The 25,056-nt window shown below is 36.2% G+C and overlaps 5 gene segments (V, D, J or C); 4 read left to right on the forward strand and 1 right to left on the reverse strand.

Moving 5' to 3' along the window:
- The first annotated feature begins 221 nt into the window (after positions 1-221).
- Positions 222-24,216, forward strand: LOC127159925 (immunoglobulin kappa variable 4-1-like). The segment is given in 2 exon segments: positions 222-330; positions 23,775-24,216. Coding segments are annotated over 2 exon segments (375 nt in total).
- LOC127159921 (Ig kappa chain V region Mem5-like) overlaps positions 1,442-25,056 on the reverse strand; it is a 74,347-nt gene continuing 50,732 nt past the window's right edge. Inside the window, 2 exon segments of the V gene segment in view lie at positions 1,442-1,875; positions 15,332-15,364. Of these exon segments, the coding sequence occupies positions 1,562-1,875; positions 15,332-15,364 (347 nt within the window).
- On the forward strand, positions 4,561-5,209 carry LOC127159923 (immunoglobulin kappa variable 3-11-like). The segment is given in 2 exon segments: positions 4,561-4,672; positions 4,775-5,209. Coding segments are annotated over 2 exon segments (399 nt in total).
- LOC127159928 (Ig kappa chain V region 3381-like) lies at positions 6,564-7,255 on the forward strand. The segment is given in 2 exon segments: positions 6,564-6,733; positions 6,817-7,255. Coding segments are annotated over 2 exon segments (372 nt in total).
- LOC127159924 (Ig kappa chain V region 3381-like) lies at positions 20,804-21,410 on the forward strand. The segment is given in 2 exon segments: positions 20,804-20,918; positions 21,002-21,410. Coding segments are annotated over 2 exon segments (393 nt in total).

The raw sequence follows: 25,056 nt of genomic DNA on the forward strand, positions 1-25,056 counted from the left end.
GGGAAAAATAATATTTGTTTTTATTTGATGATTTACTTAATGCTCTCATACAGTAATGCTGCTGAGAGAGAATCATAGAGATACAAACTAATATAGAAAATAAAGTCTTTAATGTTTATATTCTTGTTTCTGCTCTCCTGTAAGTGACTGTGACACATTTGAGAGGAAACAGCTTTGAATTTGTGTCCCACCCCTGTGATTGAGCACAATATCAGAGCGTCTGTCAGTCAGACTGTAAATCAACATCACTGTCCTTCAGTTCTCACTCATTCCCAGTAAAGATGACGACACTCGCTCTGATCATCTGCTCTCTGCTGCTGCTCCTCAACGGTCAGACTCACTTTTACTGCATTTAATACATTACATCTGCTTGTTTTGGCAAAGATCATTGATTTCATCTGCAGATTTTCTTCTTGTTGTTGTGTGTTTCAGAGTGTAGAGGACAGATCACCGTCACTCAGAGTCCCTCAATGACAGCAGCTCAACCAGGAGAAACAGTCAAAATTATCTGTAAAACCAACAGAGATGTGTATGTATGGCCTAATCGGGATCATTATTTAGCCTGGTACTTGCAGAAACCTGGAGAAACTCCTCAACTTCTGATTTATTATGCAAACCGCCTCCAGTCAGGAACTCCATCTAGATTCAGTGGCAGTGGATCTTACAGTGATTTCACTCTGACCATCAGTGGAGTCCAGACTGAAGATGATGGACATTATTACTGTCAGAGTTTGTCAGAGCTGTCAAAGTGGTGTTTATTGTGCTGGTGATCGTGTGTTCACACAGTGATAAAGGGTCGTACAAAAACCTCCGTCAGTCAGAGTCACAGTGACTGAACTGATTCTGCAGCTGCTCAAACACTATCACTCACTACTGACACACAGAGACCAAACACAGGAATTACACATGTGCTCAAAACAGAGTTAGGAGTGAAATCAGTTCTATTAGACTATGATCTGTTCTGTGACAGATGTGTATTAGTTAAATAGGCTCTGACTGTCATAAAATAGGCTTTAATGACAAATAAATAAAAAAAAAAAAAAAAACTTCACAGTTCCAGTAATGTAGTTTTTGCATTTTGTTTTTGTAGTTTCTGCTACAATCATGATAAACTTGTCTTATGAAACTAACACTCAAACTCCATAACTGTCTCATCACTCCATGAGCAGAAGTGAAACTGTTCCAGTTCAGAGCGTTGAACCAATCAAACAGTGAAACTGTGAGTTTGAGGTGAAAATCAGATTTGCATTGGCAGCTTTAGTGATTCTGATGGTCTCAGAATAGAGCAGCTCCGTCTCCAGTGACCATGTTCAAACCCCAAGAGCTTCAGTTCACATTTACTGCTAAATGCAGCTGTTCTCAACTATTACAATCATCAACAGCAGCTCAAACTTTAGTGAAGGAACGACACACTGATCAATGATGCAGTCGAACACAAATGTAAGGCGTTCAGAAGCTTTATTGAATGAACATCAATGGCAGCACATTGAAAGACTGTTTCAGTATTGAGCTGTAAATCACGTGACTGCTGTGAATCCTGCTGCTCTTCACTGGAGAAACATCAGCAGGAGCTCTTGAGGAACGAGGCCTCTTGATCAGCTCCGTCATGTGTTACTTTACATACAAAGCGCTCTGCATTTTCCCAGCGTGCTTTGCTGAGGCTCAGGACACTGCTGCGGCTGTAGCGTCCACCCTGTTTGCTCTCTGCGCTGGTCTGAACCCCCTCGGTGACCTCTGACCCGTCCAGCGTCCAGCTCACCTGCGCCCCCTGTGGAGAGTAAGAGCTGAGCAGGCAGAGCAGTGCGGCTGAGTCTCCAGAGATCTGCAGAGAAGAGGGCGGCAGCAGAGACACGGAGGGCTTCACTGCGGGACCAGCTGAAACACACAAACACACACAAAACTCAATTATTCACACCTGCAGCTACAATCTTCACTGGAGCAGATGTTCTGTAATTCCACATCACTGCTTTCATTTATATAACACATAAACACTATCATGACTGAAGTTTGAATATATTCTTCATTAGCTAAATTAATTAAGAAATATTCTCTGAAAAAAAAAAATAAATAAAAAAAAACATTTTTATGGTAGAAGACTGTACAAATGCTACAGCAATAATAATAATAATAATAATAATAATAATAATAATAATTAAACTGTTAATTGGTTAACCATAAGATATTTTACTATACAGTATGTATGATAACTGTAAAAATCCAACAGGACACTTAATGTAATTTTACAGTAAAGCAATGTTACATTTATTTTTTGGAAGTGAATAAGAACAAGTTTGGCAATCACAGCAGCCTTTTGTTTACTGTAAATGTTATGGATTTTTTTTTGTTTCGTTTTTTTTTTGTACAGTGTATCAAGTGGCGACGCTGTATGTATACACATAAGCCAGTTTTCTAAAGCAAATATGATATACTGTATTTGCTAATTTGTTACATTCTAAATTAAGTAAAATGTTTTTTTAAAACTGCTTTTATAAAACATCACTTTCAAAATAAAAACTGATCATTTTATTGTGATATTTGATTGTGTATTTTTTATAATACATCAGGTGTGAAATCTCTAAAGTAAAACATTAAGTAGAAATCTAAACCATGGCTTGAAATGGAAAAAAAAAAAATTCATAATATAGCAGACAAATGGTAACAATTAAATACATAAACTGGTGCAATCAATAAAATTGAATGCCAATTTATAATAAGATGTGAAATGTAAGTAAAGCTTTGAGATAATGGATTATTGTAATAAATTACAAATATTGTTGCCAAAAGTTCTTTAATAACCTCACTTTAAAACACATACATTATACATTTTTATTAGATAACTTAAAAAGACTTACTTTTGAGCACCAGTTCAGTTCCTCCACCAAAAGTCCACCACAGTGCTTCATTCTAATGAAAGCGTCGTACAAAAACCTCTGTCACACTCAGATAAACAAACTCCAGCAGAGAAAGAGACAACGACACTCACACACACTGATATGACACTCAACATCAGCTCTTCTCAACATCAGTGATGGATTATTGGACTAAAATGACTTTCACAAAAACAACCTCATCATCTCTGAATGTCTCTAGATGCATGAACTTGTAACTCTAAATATATAAAAAGGTAAATAAACAAAAAAAATTCGTTAATCACATTTTCATTAGACATCCTAATGAATTTCAATCAGTTTTGATGACCTGTGACCTCTACAATGGGCTTTGCCCTCTCATGGAGTTTCTATTTCCAATACTGTCATTTAAATCATCAGAAAGCCTGGAGCTTCAGACACATGAATTCATGTTTTTGACTCATAAAATGACAAAAATATCCTAAACATTGTTATGTTTTGTGCATCATCTGCTGTAACCCGTGCACAGATTTACATAGAGACAATTTGCATTGTAGCACAAGCTTCAGGAGGTTTTATATCTCTGAGTTGGAACACTGAGAATCTGAACCAACAGCAACAATGAGCTTCATCATCTTCATCTGCATCTTCACTAGCTGCTGTTTCTCAGGTGAGGAAATAAACAGACTCTATTCTAACTCATCGTCTGTTCTTAACAAATGTCCTTCAACATATATAATAAATGTAAATGTTTATTTTTTCTCCTTAATGTAGAATCAAGAAGTGAAGTGACAATCACTCAGACGCCTGCAGTGAAATCTGTTCAACCAGGAAAACCAATCCTGAAGTCCACTACGGCTGTGGTTCTCAGCCTCTATCCTGGTACTTACAGAAACCTGGACAAGCTCCTAAATTACTGATTTATTTAATTAACGTCCTCCATTTAGGAACTCCATCTAGATTCACTGGCAGTGGATCTGGGTCTGATTTCACTCTGACCATCAGTGGAGTCCAGACTGAAGATGTTGGACATTGTTACTGTACGAGTTACTATTGCAGAACTAATTCTTATGGTGTTTGTAAGGGTGATTCAATGTTCACACAGTGATAAAGAGTTGTACAAAAACCTCTGTCAATCAAAGTCACAGTGACTGAACTGAACTGAAACACTATCACTCACTACTGACACACAGAGACCAAACACAGGAACTACACGTGTGCACAAAACACAGTTATAAGTCAAATCAGCTCTATTAGACTGTGATCTGTCCTGCTGTGACAGATGTGTAATGATGTAGTTTTTGTTTTGTTTTTGTAGTTTCTACTACAATCATGATAAACTTGCCTTATGAATCTAACAATCAAACTCCATAACTGTGATTTGCATTGGCAGTTTTAGTGATTCTGATCGTCTCAGAATAGAGCAGCTCAAACCCCAAGAGCTTCAGTTCACATTTACTGTTAATGCAGCTGTTCTCATCTATTACAATCCATCAAAACTATTTTCAGATTCTAAGTCCTAATGAAATTGGTCATTAAAACACATTTCAGCTGAGCTCAAAATAATAGTTAGAAGAAAAAAGAAAAAAAAGAGCTATTGTTCAAACAAAATGGAAAAATAGTGCATCTGTCTTCAGGTAAATGATCTGGAGTGTGTTTGCATATTGATCAGATGCTTCAGTGCTCTGAGAGTGTTTATAGTGCTGTGAGTTTGACACTTCATCACTGAGAGCTTTTCTGCATTTTAACTGAAAGATCAACCAGCAAGAAGATGATGATCATCAGCAGCGTCTGTATCTGGACACTCATTCTTTCTGTTCAAGGTTCATTTACTCTGTTAATAACTCAAAATGTGATTTATATGCATGTGTTTGATGGTAAAAACAGATTTTGTTAATTATTATCTTACAAAATGTCATTTACAGAAACAAGAGGACAAATTTCAGTGACTCAGACTCCCTCAGCAGCAGCTGTTCAACCAGGAGAAACAGTTACTATAAAATGTCAGACTAGCAAAGGAATTGGAGATCGTTCAGCGGGATGTAGTGACTGTTTCTCCTGGTATCTGCAGAAACCTGGAGGAGCTCCTAAACTCCTCATTTATGACATTAGATCACGGCAGTCAGGAACTCCATCTAGATTCAGTGGCAATGGAGCAAATTATGGAACAGATTTCACTCTGACCATCAGTGGAGTCCAGACTGAAGATGGTGGACATTATTACTGTCTGAGTGTACACTACATCAACAGTAACTGGGTGTTCACACAGTGATAAAGAGTCGTACAAAAACCTCCGTCAGTCAGAGTCACAGTGACTGAACTGATTCTGCAGCTGCTCAAACACTATCACTCACTCAACAGTGCAGAAACACAAATATGATTCTCATATCAATTTTGTTGTATTTCATAAGCATTTTTGAAAATAGTTATAAATGTGATGCAATCAGATTTTTTTTCTTTCTAATAATGCAGTCATAGCCAGCACATAAACACAGTCACTGCTTGAATAGTTTATTCATCATCTTCCATATACACCAGAGTAACAAATTAACCAGAATTCAGTGCAAATACCACTGAAAGTGACAAATCATATATAACCATGATAAGATGCTCCAGCATTCCAAAATCTGTGGTCTATAGCGATATAAAATTCTCTTGTTTCCTCAATGTATGGATTACAAATCTTACCAATAGGCAGATGATGGTTCTCTCACAATAACACTACAGTTACAGCCAACGACAGTAAAACATTAATAAAGCGGTCAAGTCACTGTGTGGCCACTAATACTGAATTAAAAAAGCACTTTCATTGTGTGGAAACGTCATTATTTTTTGTTAGATAAAATACTAACATTGTTCATTTGGGTGAGAAGTTGACGTTTAAGGGCTCTTATGGTTATAGCTGATTTGCATATGAGACTTTCAGGAAACTAAATAAATCAGATAATATTGTACCATTTAATTAGTTTACTGAGTTATCACGGTTGTGGAAACCTGTAAAATAAGAGTGAATTGCACATTTGTTACATTTAGACTCTTTGTTATATTTCAAGCAGCCTATGTACATGTATATTTGTTTGCTTTTAAGTTATTTGGTGCAATAATCAAACTATGTTGGCTGGTTCAGTTGTGTTTGATGATGGTTGAAGCTGAACTTCACATAGAAGTAGATCTCTAACGGGATTCGGCATTCTGATGTAAAAAAAAAAAAAAAAATCAAATCATTAATTAATCATAATCAATGTGAATTAAATTGTTCTGAATGAACAAAAATCGTTCTTAAAAAGAATCAAAACCTATGAATCGAATCATGTCTACCCAAAGATTCACCCCTAGTCCAGTCACATATGTATCTACCAGTGAAGAGTCATTGCTCATTGAAAGTTTTTAGCTGAGCTCCATCTATTATTTACACACAAACATCATCTTTACACACCAGAGGCTCATACAGCATAGCAATGCAGTGACTTAAGGCCATAAAACAAATCAGTTTTCATCTCAATCATGATCATGTTCATTTTTGATTGATAAAGTTCACCAAACACATTCAAACAAACAGATCATCCAGTCAAAAACAGCAGCATCTTTACTGCACATTTTCTGAATGTTCAGACTTGTGATTCTCAAAGCTTTTGTGTTTTCTATATATAGTGTGTCAATGATGAGATTCATATGAAGACATAAACACTGTTAGTTGACTGACTGATGGAGGGTTTTTCCACAGAGAGTCACTTTGCATCAGCACATGCTTCAGCGCTCCGAGTGTTTATAGCGTTCAGACTCAAACACTTTATAACACACTGCTGTTTACCACGGTACAAAACCAACAAACACAATGAATCTCTTCAGCAGCTTCATCTGGATTCTGACAGCTTTTATTTCAGGTAACAGAAGTGAAAGATGCTCATTTTTGAACCATTAATGTTCATTTAATTTGATTAAACACATATAATGTTGTTGTCAGCAGCATCCAGAGGAATCACTGTGACTCAACCTGAAGTTGTGACTGTTTCTGAAGGACAAACTGCCACTATAGAGTGTAAAACTGATGCTGGAATAGATGGCTGGGGTTTAGCTTGGTATCAGCAGAAACCTGGAGAAACTCCTAAACTCATCATTTATGCCGTAAATGATCGCTATGGTAACAGTTTCAATCGATTCAGTGGGAATGGAGCACGAGATGGAACTGATTTCACTTTGACCATCAGTGGAGTCCAGACTGAAGATGCTGCACATTATTACTGTAAGAGTCGACACTCTATCAGTGGTAACTATGTGTTCACACAGTGATAAAGAGTCGTACAAAAACCTCCGTCAGTCAGAGTCACAGTGACTGAACTGATTCTGCAGCTGCTCAAACACTATCACTCACTCAACAGTGCAGAAACACAAATATGATCTTAATATCAATTTTATTGAGGTCCATCATTATTTTTGAGGATTATTAAAGTTACTCCACTCACTCATTTTTCAATTCATGATATTTTTGATTATGTATTTTTATAATGCAGAATTTATTTCTTCTAATTATACATTCATATTCCAAAAAGAATCAGCAGGACATAAAGATGTTGCTGCTTAAATAGTTTATTCATCATCTTCCAGTCTCAAGTCTCCATCCCTTGTACACTTTATTCATTAGTTGTATAAGTCTTATAAAACTATCACTCAAACTTCATAACTGTCTCATCACTCCATGAGCAGAAGTGAAACTGATCCACTTCAAAGCGTTGAACCAATGAAACAGTGAAACTGTGTTTCTGAGTTTTGAATTTTCATAGATATTAAATTAAACAAACTATTTATTCAGTTAGCCACTTGCTACAGTAACATTAATCTAACACATTTTATCTAATTAAATTAATCTAACACTATATTTGTATGTACACTATATTTGTACATAATGTTTCATGTATCTGCAGGTATTTTTTCATGAGTGAAATTTCTAAAATGTTTTTAATGTGAGCTAAAGCCCTGATCCAAAAAGACACCCAAAACAAAAATGACACAAAAGAACACAAAGACAAAGTTACAACTGTATTTTATTTATTGACTGAATTGTAATAAAATTATAACTGAATGGTAAAGCACACATATAGTCTTGTATGAAGCACACAAAGCAGAGCAGATGCAGATGAGAGTGACTGAAGCTGGATGTGGAGAATGAAGGAGTCGCTCATGTGCTGTTAGTCTCCATGTGAGACATGAGTGAGAAGAGCAGCAGATCTACTCTGAACACTGATGTCTGGTCACGTGTCCAGTGAGCGCAGGCTGGCCGCTCCGTGTGGCCTCACAGCTCACTGAGACGCTCTCCATCCACTCCTGCTCAGAGAGAGTCAGGCTGCTGCTCCAGCTGTACAGACCGTCCTTCTCCAGGAGCCCAGCGCTGCTCTCCTGAGACCTGCTGCTCCCGTCCACCTTCCAGCTCAGGCTCCAGTCTGACGGGAAGCCCTTGTTGGCCACACACACCAGTGTCGCTGTCTTCTTTGAGGAGATCTCTGCACTGGAGGGCGGCAGGACGCTCAATTTAGGACGAGTGACGCCTGACAAACACACAATAGTCAACTCAGTCAAGAAGAAAGCATTTCACGCCTTTCAGGTTTTCAAAAATAAATGGTAAATTAATACAGTGAGAGGTTTTCATATCCATTTAAACAAGATTAAACTGCAAGTCACCTCAATTAATTTTTACATTCAAATCAGCAGCAACGAATGAAAGTTTGGTAAAATATGTTGATTTAAAGAGTCATTTTCATTATCAACTTCAATGTTAGTTACTTTGATTAAAAGCATCAAAGATCAGATGTGAATAAACACAATAAATGCAGGAATTCATTACAGTTATTGATGACAGCATGAAAAAATTGGGTACAAAGTTTGTTTTAAAAAAAAAAAAAAATGTATCTTTTGTCTGGCATGTCTACTCTAACTTTAAAAATAATTTATACAAATATTAACAAAAATGAATTTAAGCAACCACACAAATCTGAATTTAATTTTAATTACTTTCTGAACATTTTCAATTAAAGTGGTGCCAAAATGACAACCTAATGTGAATTTTATTTTAGTGCACCTTTCTAACAAGTTCATTGGATGAAAACAAAGATGTCATGACAATAAAAACCGTCTTTACAATGTTGACTACCAAACATTCAATGTCAACTAAAAATAGAATTAAAATATAATAAAAGTAAAAGTGCATCTTATAGAGCACCAAAGTGTTTAACAGTCAGTTGTTGTATTAATAATATTAAATGATGATTTACTTACTGCCAACATCCAGTTTGGTGCCGCTGCCGAAAGTGACCCACAGTGAGACAAACTAATAGAGCAGCTGAACAAAAAACAGTGGTGGGCAGTAACGAAGTAGTTGTACTTCGTACTTAAGTACATTTTTCAAGTATCTGTACTTTACTGGAGTAGTTTTATTTTGAGTAACTTTCACTTTTACTTCATTACATTCCAAAGCGTAAGATCGTACTTTTTACTTCACTACATTTCAAAAACATATCCTTACCTCTTATAATATATCACGTGTCTGATTCATAAACAAACTGATTCTTTTCAATGAACCTGTTAATCTGATTCGCCAATCACATCAAACAATTCATTCACGAATTGGAATGATCCGATTGCAGCTGTTCTCGAGTCGACAACTCATTGATTCAAATGATCCGTTCAGAGCGAGTCTCCAGTCAACTGAATTCACAAGTAAGAACCGGGAGATCTTGTGCGCGCGCGCGACTGATGCTGCGAAAAGTAGGTTACTAATGTCGAATTTTAGGATTATTATAACTGAAAATCATATTTAGGTCAAAGCTGTCCGTTGTTTGTGAATTACATCTGCTGTAAAAGGTGATTTTAAGCGTACTGAAATACTTGAATTCGAAAACGAAAAATTTAAATAACAGCTTAAATAAAATAACTCATGCACATTCATATTCCTCGCTGATGTAACGTTAAGAGTTTTATTAAAATGCTACGCATGTAGCGCTACGTGACGTCTGTTTTTATATTGTTTAGCAACAGTATACATTTTTATATTGTTTGGATCAGCTGGAGTAGACAGATATGAATGTTTATTCAACCATACTGAAAATAAGTAAATATTGTTAGCTTATGCTAACTGTCTAGCTGCTTGCTGGTGCTAAGTTGAGATAATTTTTTAGATATAAAGTCCACATATTTTTATTCAACCACCTAGATAGATTACATCGGAGGGAAAAAGAAAGGGTGTCATGCTCAGATCATGGTAACTACAGTAATTATCAAAGTGGAAAGTGATGCCCTCTGGGGGCATTTGGCCAGGGGTGTTTTTACATGGACGATATTTGTGTGCTGACCAGCTGCATCACTGTCTAGTATGGGAACTGCAGTGCTGCTGACCGCAAGACCCTACAACGGACAGTGAACACAGCTGCAAAAATCATCGGTGCCCCTCTCCCCTCCCTTCTGGACATTTTCCTTGCACGATGCTCAGGTAAAGCCACTAGTATCGTGAAGGACCCCACCCACCCCTCCCATCATCTCTTCCAGCTCCTGCCATCAGGAAGATGCTACAGGAGCATCAGAGCCCGCTCTGCAAGACTGCTCAACAGCTTTTTCCCCCAGGCTGTGAGAGCCCTCAATTCCAACCACCTCACCCCCCTCTGAAACCTTATCCACAATGTAAACTGTTGAAAAAATTCTGAGTGCGCTACACACAGGTGAGTGGGCTGGACAAACAACCTGTAGTAACGCATTCTTTCATCTCTATATGCACCAGACACTTTCCTATAAACACTACATGTACACAGAAAACACTGTGCACCTCTGAGTGTGCTACCTACAGGTGAGTGGGCTAGACAAACCACCTGTAGAAACACTCTCTTCTCTCTTTGCACCGGACACTTTCTTGTTAACACTTATTAACATTACAAGGACCTAATAAGGACTCACAAATGTCTATTTGTCAACGCACCACAAATCTTTTTGCACTTTTTGCATCTTAACCTTTAAATACCTCTTCTGCACATTATCATGCACAGTTATTATGTAAACTACTTGTATAGTCTGTCTTAGGTTATGTGTATGTATAGTCAGTTATTTATAGTATATGTATAGGTTTAAAAAATTGTTTCTACGTCTAGTGTATTTATGTTCATATTTATGTTTATTTATGTAGCGCCATGGTCCTGCGAGACACGACATTTCGTTCCACTGTATGTCCACACATGTAGCGGAATGACAATAAAGCTTGACTTGACTTGACTTGACTTGAAAGGATCAATAATGAAATCATTATGATAATATAATTATATTTTCCTTAAAATGTTCTTGTTAACTTCAGTCCTTATTCTCAAGTCATATATAACTGTGATGTTATGCAAAACAAGCTTTACTTGTTCAAACTTTTTTCTTACTGTTGAAAATATGATGGTCAAATCTGTTTTCTCTCAGGTACATTGCTGTGTAAGCTTCACATTGAATATTACTACATCACTCTCGTCAACATAGTCCATATCAACAACAGCAGGATTATAAAAAAATATGTGCTGCCTATATAAAATTGCAAAATAAACGTGTGACGCAACTTACAATGATTCAGTGACTCGTGATTGACAGAGACGTGCAGAAACATGCAGAAACATACAGTGACATGTCAATCCAACTACAATACTAGATAGATAGATAGATAGACAGATAGATAGATAAATAGACAGATAGATAGATAGACAGACAGATAGATAGATATATAGATAGATAGATAGATAGACTGAAAGAAGTAATTGTTTTTTATTACAGGCCTATGACTAAGGCTTGTCTTCAGGTAAATGATCTGGAGTGTGTTTGCATATTGATCAGATGCTTCAGTGCTCTGAGAGTGTTTATAGTGCTGTGAGTTTAACACTTCATCACTGACACACACAACAATCTTCATCAACATGACCTTCATCATCTTCTTCATCTGGACACTTTTATACTGCTTTATACTACAAGGTGACTAGTATATATTTGAATCATTTAAATTATATAATTTTATCACTTAAAAATATGACAAGTAGCCTAATAAATATTTTATGGACTCATAAATGTTTGTTTTTCAGGGTGTAAAGCTCAGATCACAGTCACTCAGACTCCTTCAAATGAAAATTGCCACACCACGAGAAAATGTTGAGATGAGCTGTAAATTCAGTAGCAGTGATACAGGCTGTAGCCCACCCTGTGTGTCCTGGTATTTACAGAAACCTGGAGAAGCTCCTAAACTACTCATTTATGATACAAGCAGCCGCCAGTCAGGAACTCCATCTAGATTCAGTGGCAGTGGATCTAACAAAGATTTCACTCTGACCATCAGTGGAGTCCAGACTGAAGATGCTGGACATTATTACTGTGTGGAAAGCTTCCGTGGCCCAGTGTTCACACAGTGATAAAGAGTCGTACAAAAACCTCCGTCAGTCAGAGTCACAGTGACTGAACTGATTCTGCAGCTGCTCAAACACTATCACTCACTACTGACACACAGAGACCAAACACAGGAACTACACATGTGCTCAAAAGTTATAAGTGAGATCAGCTCTATTAGACTGTGATCTGTCCTGTGACAGATGGGTTTGACTCAGTGCTCAGAATCTGAAATGAACTGATATCAAATGAAAAAAAAAAAACCAACAATTTTCTAAATTCCACTTTTGTACTTCTTGTGTTTAGTTTTGTAGATTTACTATAATCATAATGTATCCCTGATGAACTGGCTTTATGAAACTACAACTAAAACTCCATAACTGTCTCATCACTCCATGAGCAGAAGTGAAACTGTTCCAGTTCAGAGCTCTGAACCAATCAAACAGTGAAACTGTGAGTTTGAGGTGAAAATCAGATTTGCATTGGCAGCTTTAGTGATTCTGATGGTCTCAGAATAGAGCAGCTCCGTCTCCAGTGACCATGTTCAAACCCCAAGAGCTTCAGTTCACATTTACTGCTAAATGCAGCTGTTCTCAACTATTACAATCATCAACAGCAGCTCAAACTTTAGTGAAGGAACGACACACTGATCAATGATGCAGTCGAACACAAATGTAAGGCGTTCAGAAGCTTTATTGAATTAAAGGCAGCACATTGAAAGACTGTTTCAGTATTGAGCTGTAAATCACGTGACTGCTGTGAATCCTGCTGCTCTTCACTGGAGAAACATCAGCAGGAGCTCTTGACGAATAAGGCCTCTTGATCAGCTCCGTCATGTGTTACTCTGCAGACAAAGCGATCTGCACCTTCCCAGCGTGCTTTGCTAAGGGTCAGGACACTGCTGCGGCTGTAGCGTCCGTCCCGCTCGCTCTCTGTGCTGGTCTGAACCCCCTCGGTGACCTTTGACCCGTCCAGCATCCAGCTCACCTGCGCCCCCTGTGGAGAGTAAGAGCTGAGCAGGCAGAGCAGTGCGGCTGAGTCTCCAGAGATCTGCAGAGAAGAGGGCGGCAGCAGAGACACGGAGGGCTTCACTGCGGGACCAGCTGAAACACACAAACACACACAACACAAAGTCACACTCCAGCACTCTTACAATTCAGCTCATAGTTTCAGACATGATTATTCAATAAAAATCACAATCATTTCATTGTTACTGTAGTTTGATCTCACTGCTTTCATTCATATACCACATAGACACTATCCTACATTAAATCTCCATTAAATAAATGTTCACCACTACTAAATGTATTATGTACATCTAATTTAAACACTGTAACGGCAAACACAATAGGGTACAATGGGGCTAAAGGCGCCCCTTAAGAAAAAATGTTCTTTTCACTGCGCCCAAAGTGTATGATTGCAGGAAAATACATATGTTTGTATTGAACATTTATGGAGCAAAAGATTTTGTGTGAAAATAAATCATACAATTTTTTTTTGTTTAAAAATCTTATAAATGTGTGAGGTGGCAGGGGGCCTTTTACCCCAAACACAGGGTAAAAGGCACACAGTATTGATACAAATACTTTAGCTAAAATAATGTTTTATATATATATATATATATATAATGTCAAAGTTAATACTTGTTCAAACAATCACTTTAGCAAATAAAATAAATATTATTTGTTCTATAAATATACTGTCATTAAAATATGTTAATATAAAACATATTTTTTAAAATACAGAAACAAAATCATTTTAAAATGTAAAGATTCTGAAAGCATTGAAGGAGATCCCATAATAATTTAATATAGATTTACAGCAGTAACAACAAATGATATTTTATTATATGATATGATTAATAGCATGTTTTTAAAAATGATGGTTTTATTCTAAACATGGTGATTATTTCTAAGATGGACACCCAATATAATATATGATATTTACCATCTGAATCTAACAATGTCATGTCAACAAATGGAAAAATCAGTCTTCTGTTAATTATCATGTTAATTATTGTGCCTTTTAGCCCCAACAGCAGGGGCGATTTTTACCCCAAATACCATACTTTTACATATTCTTTCATTATTTAAAAACTGCTGTTTTTATTATCTTAAACAAAACTGAAAATCACTAAGAAGACCTTTGTCTCAAGATATATTGAATAATTTTAGCGATTCTCATTTGCTACTTAAATCTACAACATTTTTAAAAACATCAAATATTAGATCAAGTAAGCACAGAATCGACTTTGCGCTGCTGCCCGTGATCACGTCAAGGATCAGACAATTTTGCATGTGTATATTGAAAAGCGGATGTTTTGGAAAGTGTACGCCACATTTTTCTTTTAGTGGTTTAGAGGAAAATAATATCAAAGGCGCCTTTAGCCCCGTTGTACCCTATACCATAAAAAATAATAATGATTTGCTATTTTCTGAATTAATGGGTTACATTTTAAATTATTCTCAAACTGATTTGAAAAACATTGTTCACATGCAAATTCAAAATTATTTAGAAAAAAATTAATTGTTTAATTTTATATTAATTGTATTTTTAAAAGATCGTATGAGACATAATCGTAATTATATTGAAATGTAACTTAAAGTTTTTTTTTCAAAATGTTCATTATTTATTTTGCCTGATGATGATTTCTACAAAATTAGAATTATTTTGTTCGTATTATCAAACTTTTGTGTCATGCATTTTAAAAACTCTTAATTGTGAACTTTATCAAGAACAATGGAAAAAATAAAAAATATATGAAGAAATAATTGCATATACAGAATCAAACTATTTCAATCAATAAATTAAAATGCAATGAAATATTAGCAATAATAAGATATGAAATTATTCATGTAAAGTAAAACAAATTGAAAAGATATGAAATATGAATTTAAATGGAAAGAAGAAACGTCATGAAATATCACTGGAAATGAATACAGTAGTTGTCATCATGAAATGTTGGAATTAATAAATAAGCTTTTCTATCTTTCTTCTTCTTCAATTTCAATAACGTTGTTGGCAAATGTTTACTTAATAAAATAAATAACAATGTCATACATTTTAATGATACTTAAAAACATTTTAAAGAGACTTACTGATCGTCAGTTTAGTTCCTCCACCAAAAGTCCACCACAGTGCTTCATTCTAGTGAAAGCGTCGTACAAAAACCTCCGTCACACTCAAATGAACACAAACTCCAGCAGAGAAAGAGACAACGACACTCACACACACTGATATGACACTCAACATCAGACATGGATTATTATAAACAGCAGCACAAAATGTTCATCTTTAAAATTAAAAGTGTTATTGCATGAAGGCTGAAATCATTTGTTTCATAATCAATACCAAAATGGATTCATCACGTTTCCAGTTTGTGATTTTAAGCTGCTATATAACTGCTTTATAATGAAATTTTTAGGCAAGATTTAAATGGTTATTCCCTATTGGATGACCTTTTATCTATTATACAGTACCATGGATAAATATATTATCAAAAATAATAATAAAATGGCACAACTGTGTATCTCTACTGTCTTCAGGTAAATGACAGTGAGTGTGTTTGCATATTCATCAGATGATGAGAGTGTTTATAGTGCTGTGAGTTTAACACTTCATCACTGACACACACAACAATCTTCATCAACATGACCTTCATCATCATCTTCATCTGGACACTTTTATACTGCTTCATACTACCAGGTGAATAGTGTATATTTGAAATAAACTATATTAATTAAATAATTTTATAGCATGTTAAATAATATGTTTATGGACTCATAAATGTTTGTTTTTCAGGGTGTAAAGCTCAGATCACAGTCACTCAGACTCCAGTGAAACCTGCCACACCAGGAGAAAATGTTGAGATGAGCTGTAAACTCAGTAGTCCTACAGACTGCAGCACACCATGTGTGTACTGGTACTTACAGAAACCTGGAGAAGCTCCTAAACTCCTGATTTAATGTACAACATCCGCCAGTCAGGAACTCCATCTAGATTCAGTGGCAGTGGATCTGGGACTGATTTCACTCTGACCATCAGTGGAGTCCAGACTGAAGATGCTGGACATTATTACTGTCAGAGTTACCACAGTGGTGGTGTGTTCACACAGTGATAAAGAGTCGTACAAAAACCTCCGTCAGTCAGAGTCACAGTGACTGAACTGATTCTGCAGCTGCTCAAACACTATCACTCACTCAACAATGTAGAAACACAAATATGATCTTAATATCAGCTTTGTTAAGGGCCATCGTTATTGTTGAAGATTATTAGTTATTTTAATATAATGATAATATATTCAGATCTTTTATGGTTTATGTCTTCAACTCTCCACTCACTAATTTTTCTTGATATTTTTGATTTTGTATTTTTAAAATGCATAATTTATTTCTTCTTTCTAATTATACAAATATTCCATAAAGAATCAACATTACATAAAGATGTTGCGGCTTAAATAGTTTATTCATCATCTTCCAGTCAAAAGTCTCTATCCTTGTACAGTTTATTCATTAGTTGTATAAGTCTTATAAAACTACCACTCAAACTCTAGAACTGTCTCATCACTCCATGAGCAGAAGTGAAACTGATCAATTTCAGTGTGTTGAAACAATCAAACAATGATACTGTGTTTCTGAGTTTTGAATTTTCATAGATATTAAATGAAATATAAACCATTCATTCAGTTTTCCACTTGCAGTAAATGTTAATCTAACACAGATTTATCTAACACTATAATTGTAAGGTTCATAATGTTTCATCATGTATCTGCAGGTGTTTTTATAGTCCGTTGAGTGAAGTTTAAAAAAATAATTAAATGTGAGCTAAAGCCCTGATCAACAGAAAGAATACAAAAGCATAAATTTACAATTGTATTTTATTTATTCAGTCGATTTTAACAGCATCACCACTGAATGATAAAGCACACATATAGTCTTGTATGAAGCACACAAAGCAGAGCAGATGCAGATGAGAGTGACTGAAGCTGGATGTGGAGAATGAAGGAGTCGCTCATGTGCTGTTAGTCTCCATGTGAGACATGAGTGAGAAGAGCAGCAGATCTACTCTGAACACTGATGTCTGGTCACGTGTCCAGTGAGCGCAGGCTGGCCGCTCCGTGTGGCCTCACAGCTCACTGAGACGCTCTCCATCCACTCCTGCTCAGAGAGAGTCAGGCTGCTGCTCCAGCTGTACAGACCGTCCTTCTCCAGGAGCCCAGCGCTGCTCTCCTGAGACCTGCTGCTCCCGTCCACCTTCCAGCTCAGGCTCCAGTCTGACGGGAAGCCCTTGTTGGCCACACACACCAGTGTCGCTGTCTTCTTTGAGGAGATCTCTGCACTGGAGGGCGGCAGGACACTCAAATTAGGACGAGTGACGCCTGACAAACACACAATAGTCAATTCAGTGAATACAGTTATAGTTTTCTTGGACATTTTAACAATAATAAACTGCAACTCACATTAATGTATTTTTACAAAGTCTGTGATCAGCAAAGCAACAAAAGTTTGGTGAAATATATTGATTTGAAGAGTAATTTTCATTATCGACTTTAATGTTAGTCACTTTGATTAAAAACATCAAAGATCAGATGTGAATAAACATAATAACTGCAGGAATTCATTACAATTTTTGAATGCAGCATGAGAAAATTGGGTAAAAAGTAAAAAAAAAAAAAAAAAACAGAAAATATAACTTTTGCCTGGCATGTGTACTATAACTTTAAAAATAACTTAGAACTTATACAAATATTAAATATACAATCAAGCATCCATAATATCCAGTTTGAAAATATCTGTAGGCTTTACTTAAAAATCAGAGAAAATTATAGTTCACTGGAAGAAAACAAAGACGCTTTGACAATGAAAACTATCTTTACAGTGTTGACTGCCAAACATTTCAATGTAAACTAAAATAAAAATTAATATAAAATACAAAATAAAATATAAAAAGCATCCTATAGAGCAACAAAGTGTTTAACAGTCAGTTGTTGTATTAATAATATTAAATGATGATTTACTTACTGCCAACATCCAGTTTGGTGCCGCTGCCGAAAGTCCACCACAGTGATACAAACTAATAGAGCAGCTGAACAAAAACCTCCTGAACACTTCACTAACTGCACAAACACACATCAACTGAATCTCCAACAAAAACATCCACTCACAGAACAAATTACCTTCATTTACTTCATGTACTTTTTGCAGTAGCATTATTACTAAAGCATGAATCTGAATTTATGGAAGAATTAACATTTGATGTGACATGACACAATCAAACTCAGTTGATTCAGTGATTGATGGAGACACGTGTTTGATGATCCTCATGTCTGTTAAAAACCTGCAGGAACATCTATTGTATTTAGCATTAAATTTAGGAATTAACAGTCATTAACAGTTTCTCTCCAACTACAGTCAAAAATATTCTTAAAAGTCTCACAGGAAAGATTCAGGTTAATATATTAAAGTTGGTCTTGTAGATTTATTCAGAAGTAAATGATCTGATACAATTTAGTCACTTGGCTATTAGAAGATATAATATTATAAAAAAATATTATTTTTTCATATTTTAGTAGTTGTATATTGTGTGTGTTAATGAGTGACTGTCTTCAGGTAAATGATCTGGAGTGTGTTTGCATATTGATCAGATGCTTCAGTGCTCTGAGAGTGTTTATAGTGCTGTGAGTTTAACACTTCATCACTGACACACACAACAATCTTCATCAACATGACCTTCATCATCATCTTCATCTGGACACTTTTATACTGCTTTATACTACAAGGTGAATAGTGTATATTTGAAATAAACTATATTAATTAAATAATTTTATAGCATGTTAAATAATATATTTTTATGGCCTCATAAATGTTTGTTTTTCAGGGTGTAAAGCTCAGATCACAGTCACTCAGACTCCAGTGAAAACTGCCACACCAGGAGAAAATGTTGAGATGAGCTGTAAACTCAGTACTGCTACAGCCTGCAGCACACCATGTGTGCACTGGTACTTACAGAAACCTGGAGAAGCTCCTAAACTCCTGATTCCGTCAGTCAGGAACTCCATCTAGATTCAGTGGCAGTGGATCTGGGACTGATTTCACTCTGACCATCAGTGGAGTCCAGACTGAAGATGCTGGACATTATTACTGTCAGAGTTTACACAGCAGTGGTGGTGTGTTCACACAGTGATAAAGAGTCGTACAAAAACCTCCGTCAGTCAGAGTCACAGTGACTGAACTGATTCTGCAGCTGCTCAAACACTATCACTCACTCAATAGTGCAGAAACACAAATATGTCCTTAATATTAATTTTGTTATTCTTCATCAGTAGTTAATAATTAAAAACAATTTTTGTTATCATTATATACCAGAGTAATAAATTAACCAGGATTCTGTGCAAACACCACTAAAAGTGACAAACCCTATATAACCACGATATATACCTGGCGGTGCGATGATTCACTCATTTCTTGATGTACTGATTACAAATCCTGCCAATGGATCTGACTCTCACATGAGCAGACGAAGGCTCTCTCAAAATAACACTATAATTATAATCAACAACAGAAAAACAATAATGAAGCTGTCAAGTCATTGTGCGACCACTAATACTGAAATAAAGTACTTTCATTGTGTGGAAACTTCACCATTATTTTTATAAGACATAATACTGTTTATTAACATGTTTAATTTGGTGAGCAGACGACATTTAAGGTGTCTTAGGTTATAGCTGATTTTTTTTTTTTTTATTTGCATATGAGACTTTGAGGAAACTAGATAATATTGTAGAATTTCATTAGTTTACTGAGTTATCACAGTCATGGAAACCTGAAAAATAAGAGTGAATTGCACATTTGTTATATTGCACTCTTTGTTATATTTCAAGCAGCCTGTATGTACATGTATATGTGTTTGCTTTTAAGTTATTTGGTGCAATAATTACTCTAAAGTGGTTTATGTTGGCTGGTTCAGTTGTGTTTGATGAGGGTTGGAGCTGAACATGAAAGTAGACAAAAAAAAAAAAAAAAAAAAAAAAAACATTAATTAATCATAATCAATGTGAATCAAATAATTCTGAATGAACAAAAATCATTCTTAAAAAGAATCAAAGCATATGCATCATGAATTGAATCACATCTACCCAAAGATTCACCCCTAGTCCAGTCACATATGTATCTAACAGTGAAGAATCTCCATCTAGTGTCATTGCTCACTGAAACAATTTTTAGCTGAGCTCCATCTATCATTTGCACACAAACATCATCTTTACCTGCCAGAGACTCATGCAGAATAAAAATGCAATGATTTGAAAACACATGCGATAAATTTCACCAAACACATTCAAACAAACAGGTCATGCAGTCGAAAAAAAGAGCAGCGTCTTTACTGCACATTTACTGAATGTTCAGACTTGTGATTCTCAATCAGCTTTTGTGCTTTTGTGTTTTTCTATATATAGTGTGTCGATGATGAAATTCATATGAAGACATAAATGTTGTTAGTCAACTGACTGATGGAGGGTTTTTCCACAGAGAGTCACTTTGCATCAGCACATGCTTCAGTGCTCCGAGTGTTTATAGCGTTCAGACTCAAACACTTTATAACACACTGCTGTTTACCACGGTACAAAACCAACAAACACAATGAATCTCTTCAGCAGCTTCATCTGGATTCTGACAGCTTTTATTTCAGGTAACAGAAGTGAAAGATGTTCATTTTTGACTCTTTAATGTTCATTTAATTTGATTAAACACATATAATGTTGTTGTCATCAGCATCCAGAGGAATCACTGTGACTCAACCTGAAGTTGTGACTGTTTCTGAAGGACAAACCACCACTATAGAGTGTAAAACTGATGCTGGAATAGCTGGCTGGGGTTTAGCTTGGTATCAGCAGAAACCTGGAGAAACTCCTAAACTCATCATTTATGCTGTAAATGATCTCTATGATGAGAGTTTCAGTCGATTCAGTGGGAATGGAGCACAAGGTGGAACAGATTTCACTCTGACCATCAGTGGAGTCCAGACTGAAGATGCTGGACATTATTATTGTCAGAGTTTTCATTGTAGAACAGATTCTGATGGTAATTGTGAGGGTGATGAAACATTCACACAGTGATAAAGAGTCGTACAAAAACCTCCGTCAGTCAGAGTCACAGTGACTGAACTGATTCTGCAGCTGCTCAAACACTATCACTCACTCAACTGTGTAGAAACAGTATGATCTTATAATAAACATCAGTTTCGTTGAACTTCATCAGTAATAAATGAAATATAAAGCATTCATTCAGTTTCCCACTTACTACAGTAAATGTTAATCTAACACACTTTATCTTTTTAAATTGATATTACACTGTATTTGTGAGGTTCATAATGTCTCATCATGTATCTAGTGTTTTTATGGTCCGTTGAGTGAAGTTTGAAAAAAAATTAAATGTGAGCTAAAGCCCTGATCCACAGAAAGACCTGAAAAAAAAATGACAAAAAAGAACACAAAGGCATAAAGTTACAATTGTATTTTATTTACTGAGTCGATTTTAACAGCATCACCACTGAATGATAAAGCACACATTATATAGTCTTATAGTATAAAACACACAAAGCAGAGCAGATGCAGATGAGAGTGACTGAAGCTGGATGTGGAGAATGAAGGAGTCGCTCATGTGCTGTTAGTCTCCATGTGAGACATGAGTGAGAAGAGCAGCAGATCTACTCTGAACACTGATGTCTGGTCACGTGTCCAGTGAGCGCAGGCTGGCCGCTCCGTGTGGCCTCACAGCTCACTGAGACGCTCTCCATCCACTCCTGCTCAGAGAGAGTCAGGCTGCTGCTCCAGCTGTACAGACCGTCCTTCTCCAGGAGCCCAGCGCTGCTCTCCTGAGACCTGCTGCTCCCGTCCACCTTCCAGCTCAGGCTCCAGTCTGACGGGAAGCCCTTGTTGGCCACACACACCAGTGTCGCTGTCTTCTTTGAGGAGATCTCTGCACTGGAGGGCGGCAGGACGCTCAATTTAGGATGAGTGACGCCTGACAAACACACAATAGTCAACTCAGTCAAGAAGAAAGCATTTCTCTCTTTTCAAGTTTTAAAAAATGTATGAAAAATTAATATAATGATAGCTTTTCTTGGCCAATTTAACAACATTAAACTGCAAGAATGAATTTTTACAAAGCTTGCTCTCAGCAAAACAACGAAAGTTTGGTGAAATATATTGATCTGAAAAGTCATTTTCATTATCAACTTCAATGTAAGTCACTTTGATTAAAAGCATAAAAGATCAGATGTGAATAAACACAATAACTGCAGGAGTTCATTGCAATGTTTGATGACAGCATGAGAAAATTGGGTACAAAATTTAGTTTTAAAATATAGAAAATATAACTTGTTTGGCATGTCTACTATAAAAAATATTTCAAATATTACCACACATGCAATTAAGCAACCATAATTTCCAGTTTAAAAATATCTGCAGGCTTTAATTAAAAAAAAAACACTAATCTAAAAAAATGTTAGTTTAATAAATTTTCAATTTTCACATAAAATCAAATGAAAATCAAATGAAACTTATGAAATCAAGTTAATTGAGAAATAACAGAAATTGTTATAGTTTGGATGAAAACAAAGATGCCCTGACAATGAAAACCATCTTTACAATGTGATCTAAAAATAAAATTTTATAATTATAGGAAAGTGGATAATTTCTATAGAGCAACAAAGTGTTTAACAGTCAGTTGTTGTATTAATAATATTAAATGATGATTTACTTACTGCCAACATCCAGTTTGGTGCCGCTGCCGAAAGTGACCCACAGTGATACAAACTAATAGAGCAGCTGAACAAAAACCTCCTGAACACTTCACTAACTGCACAAACACACATCAGCTCCAACAAGTCTCCAACAAACACATCCACTCACAGCACAAATTACCTTCATTTAGTTCATGTGATTTATGCAGTCTGCATTATTACTAAAGCACAAGCCTGAATTTATTAAAAAATATATATCATGATCCTTATGTCTGTTAAAAACCTGCAGGAACATCCATGGATTTGTCATAAAATTTAGAAATTAACAGTCATGTTTTTATCCAACTAGTCAAAAATATTCAAAACTAGTCAAAAATATAGTTGTCCTTGAAGATGTATTGAGAATTAAATTGAATGATACAATTTTTAATAGTTTGGTAATAAAAGATTGAATGCTATTAAAAGAAAAAAAGAATTATTACTAGATGTTATCACTTCAGGATTTTTTTATTCTAGGCCTATGACTGAGACTGAGCGACTCTCTTCAGGTAAATGATCTGGAGTGTGTTTGCATATTGATCAGATGCTTCAGTGCTCTGAGAGTGTTTATAGTGCTGTGAGTTTAACACTTCATCACTGACACACACAACAATCTTCATCAACATGACCTTCATCATCATCTTCATCTGGACTCTCACAGCGTTTGCTCAAGGTTTGTGGAGCACAAGTTTGATATGAATTCATTTCTTCAAGTATATTGTCAAAGTTTTGAGTTGATTTTCTTCTTGTTGTGTGTTTCAGAGTGTAGAGGACAGATCACCGTCACTCAGAGTCCCTCAATGACAGCAGCTCAACCAGGAGAAACAGTCAAAATCAACTGTAAAACCAGCAGAGATGTGTACAGTGATGGTTCTGACGATTTGTTAGCCTGGTACTTACAGAAACCTGGAGAAGCTCCTAAACTCCTGATTTATTGGGCAACCGCCCTCCAGTCAGGAACTCCATCTAGATTCAGTGGCAGTGGATCTAACAGTGATTTCACTCTGACCATCAGTGGAGTCCAGACTGAAGATGCTGGACATTATTACTGTCAGAGTTACCACAGTGGTGGTGTGTTCACACAGTGATAAAGAGTCGTACAAAAACCTCCGTCAGTCAGAGTCACAGTGACTGAACTGATTCTGCAGCTGCTCAAACACTATCACTCACTACTGACACACAGAGACCAAACACAGGAACTACACATGTGCTCAAAGTCCGACTGTGATCTGTTCTGTGATAGGTGAGTTTGACTCAACTATGCTCAGAATCAGAAAATCAGAGTTGTAAACTGATATAAAATCAAACAATACTGCTGTCATATGTTGTTTGGTGTGTGTACATACAGTGTAAAGTCATTGTGAATCACCAGCAACATAAAGATGTTTTGAGCCTTTTTCAAGAAGTAATTTCACAGTCAACTGTAGAACCAGCAGATATGCACTTCTTTGGAAAGGCAGTTTATATTTCAGCTGGTATTTACAGAAACCTGGAGAAGCTCCTAAACCTGATTTATTTAACAAGCACACTCCAGTCAGGAACTCCATCTAGATTCAGTGGCAGTGGATCTAACAGTGATTTCACTGTTAGAGTCCAGACTGAATCAGACTGAAAGATGCTGGACATTATTACTGTCAGAGTTTTAATTGCAGAACAAATTCTGCTGGTTGTGTGAGTGATAGTACATTCACACAGTGATAAAGAATCTTACAAAAACCTCCATTAGTCAGAGTCACAGTCACTAAACTGATTCTGCAGCTGCTCAAAGGAGGATGTGAAACAACACACATATGTCTGAAAAAAAAAAATCTAAATGAATCCATCACTCTATATAATCACAGAGGTCAAAGCATTAGTCGAGAGCAACAACTAGACCAAAAGTCCATCAGTGTCTCTATTCCTGGAAAGCTCTGGGCCACACATACATGGGACGCTTGAGGAGTCATGCCACACAAATCAGCAGTACCAACCTGCAGCTTTCTCCTGCACACCCACTGAAACTAAACAGGGTTGAATCTTGTCTGCACCTGGATGGGAGACTTTC

Source organism: Labeo rohita, unplaced genomic scaffold (genome assembly GCF_022985175.1).
Source record: "Labeo rohita strain BAU-BD-2019 unplaced genomic scaffold, IGBB_LRoh.1.0 scaffold_264, whole genome shotgun sequence".
NCBI lineage: Eukaryota > Metazoa > Chordata > Actinopteri > Cypriniformes > Cyprinidae > Labeo > Labeo rohita.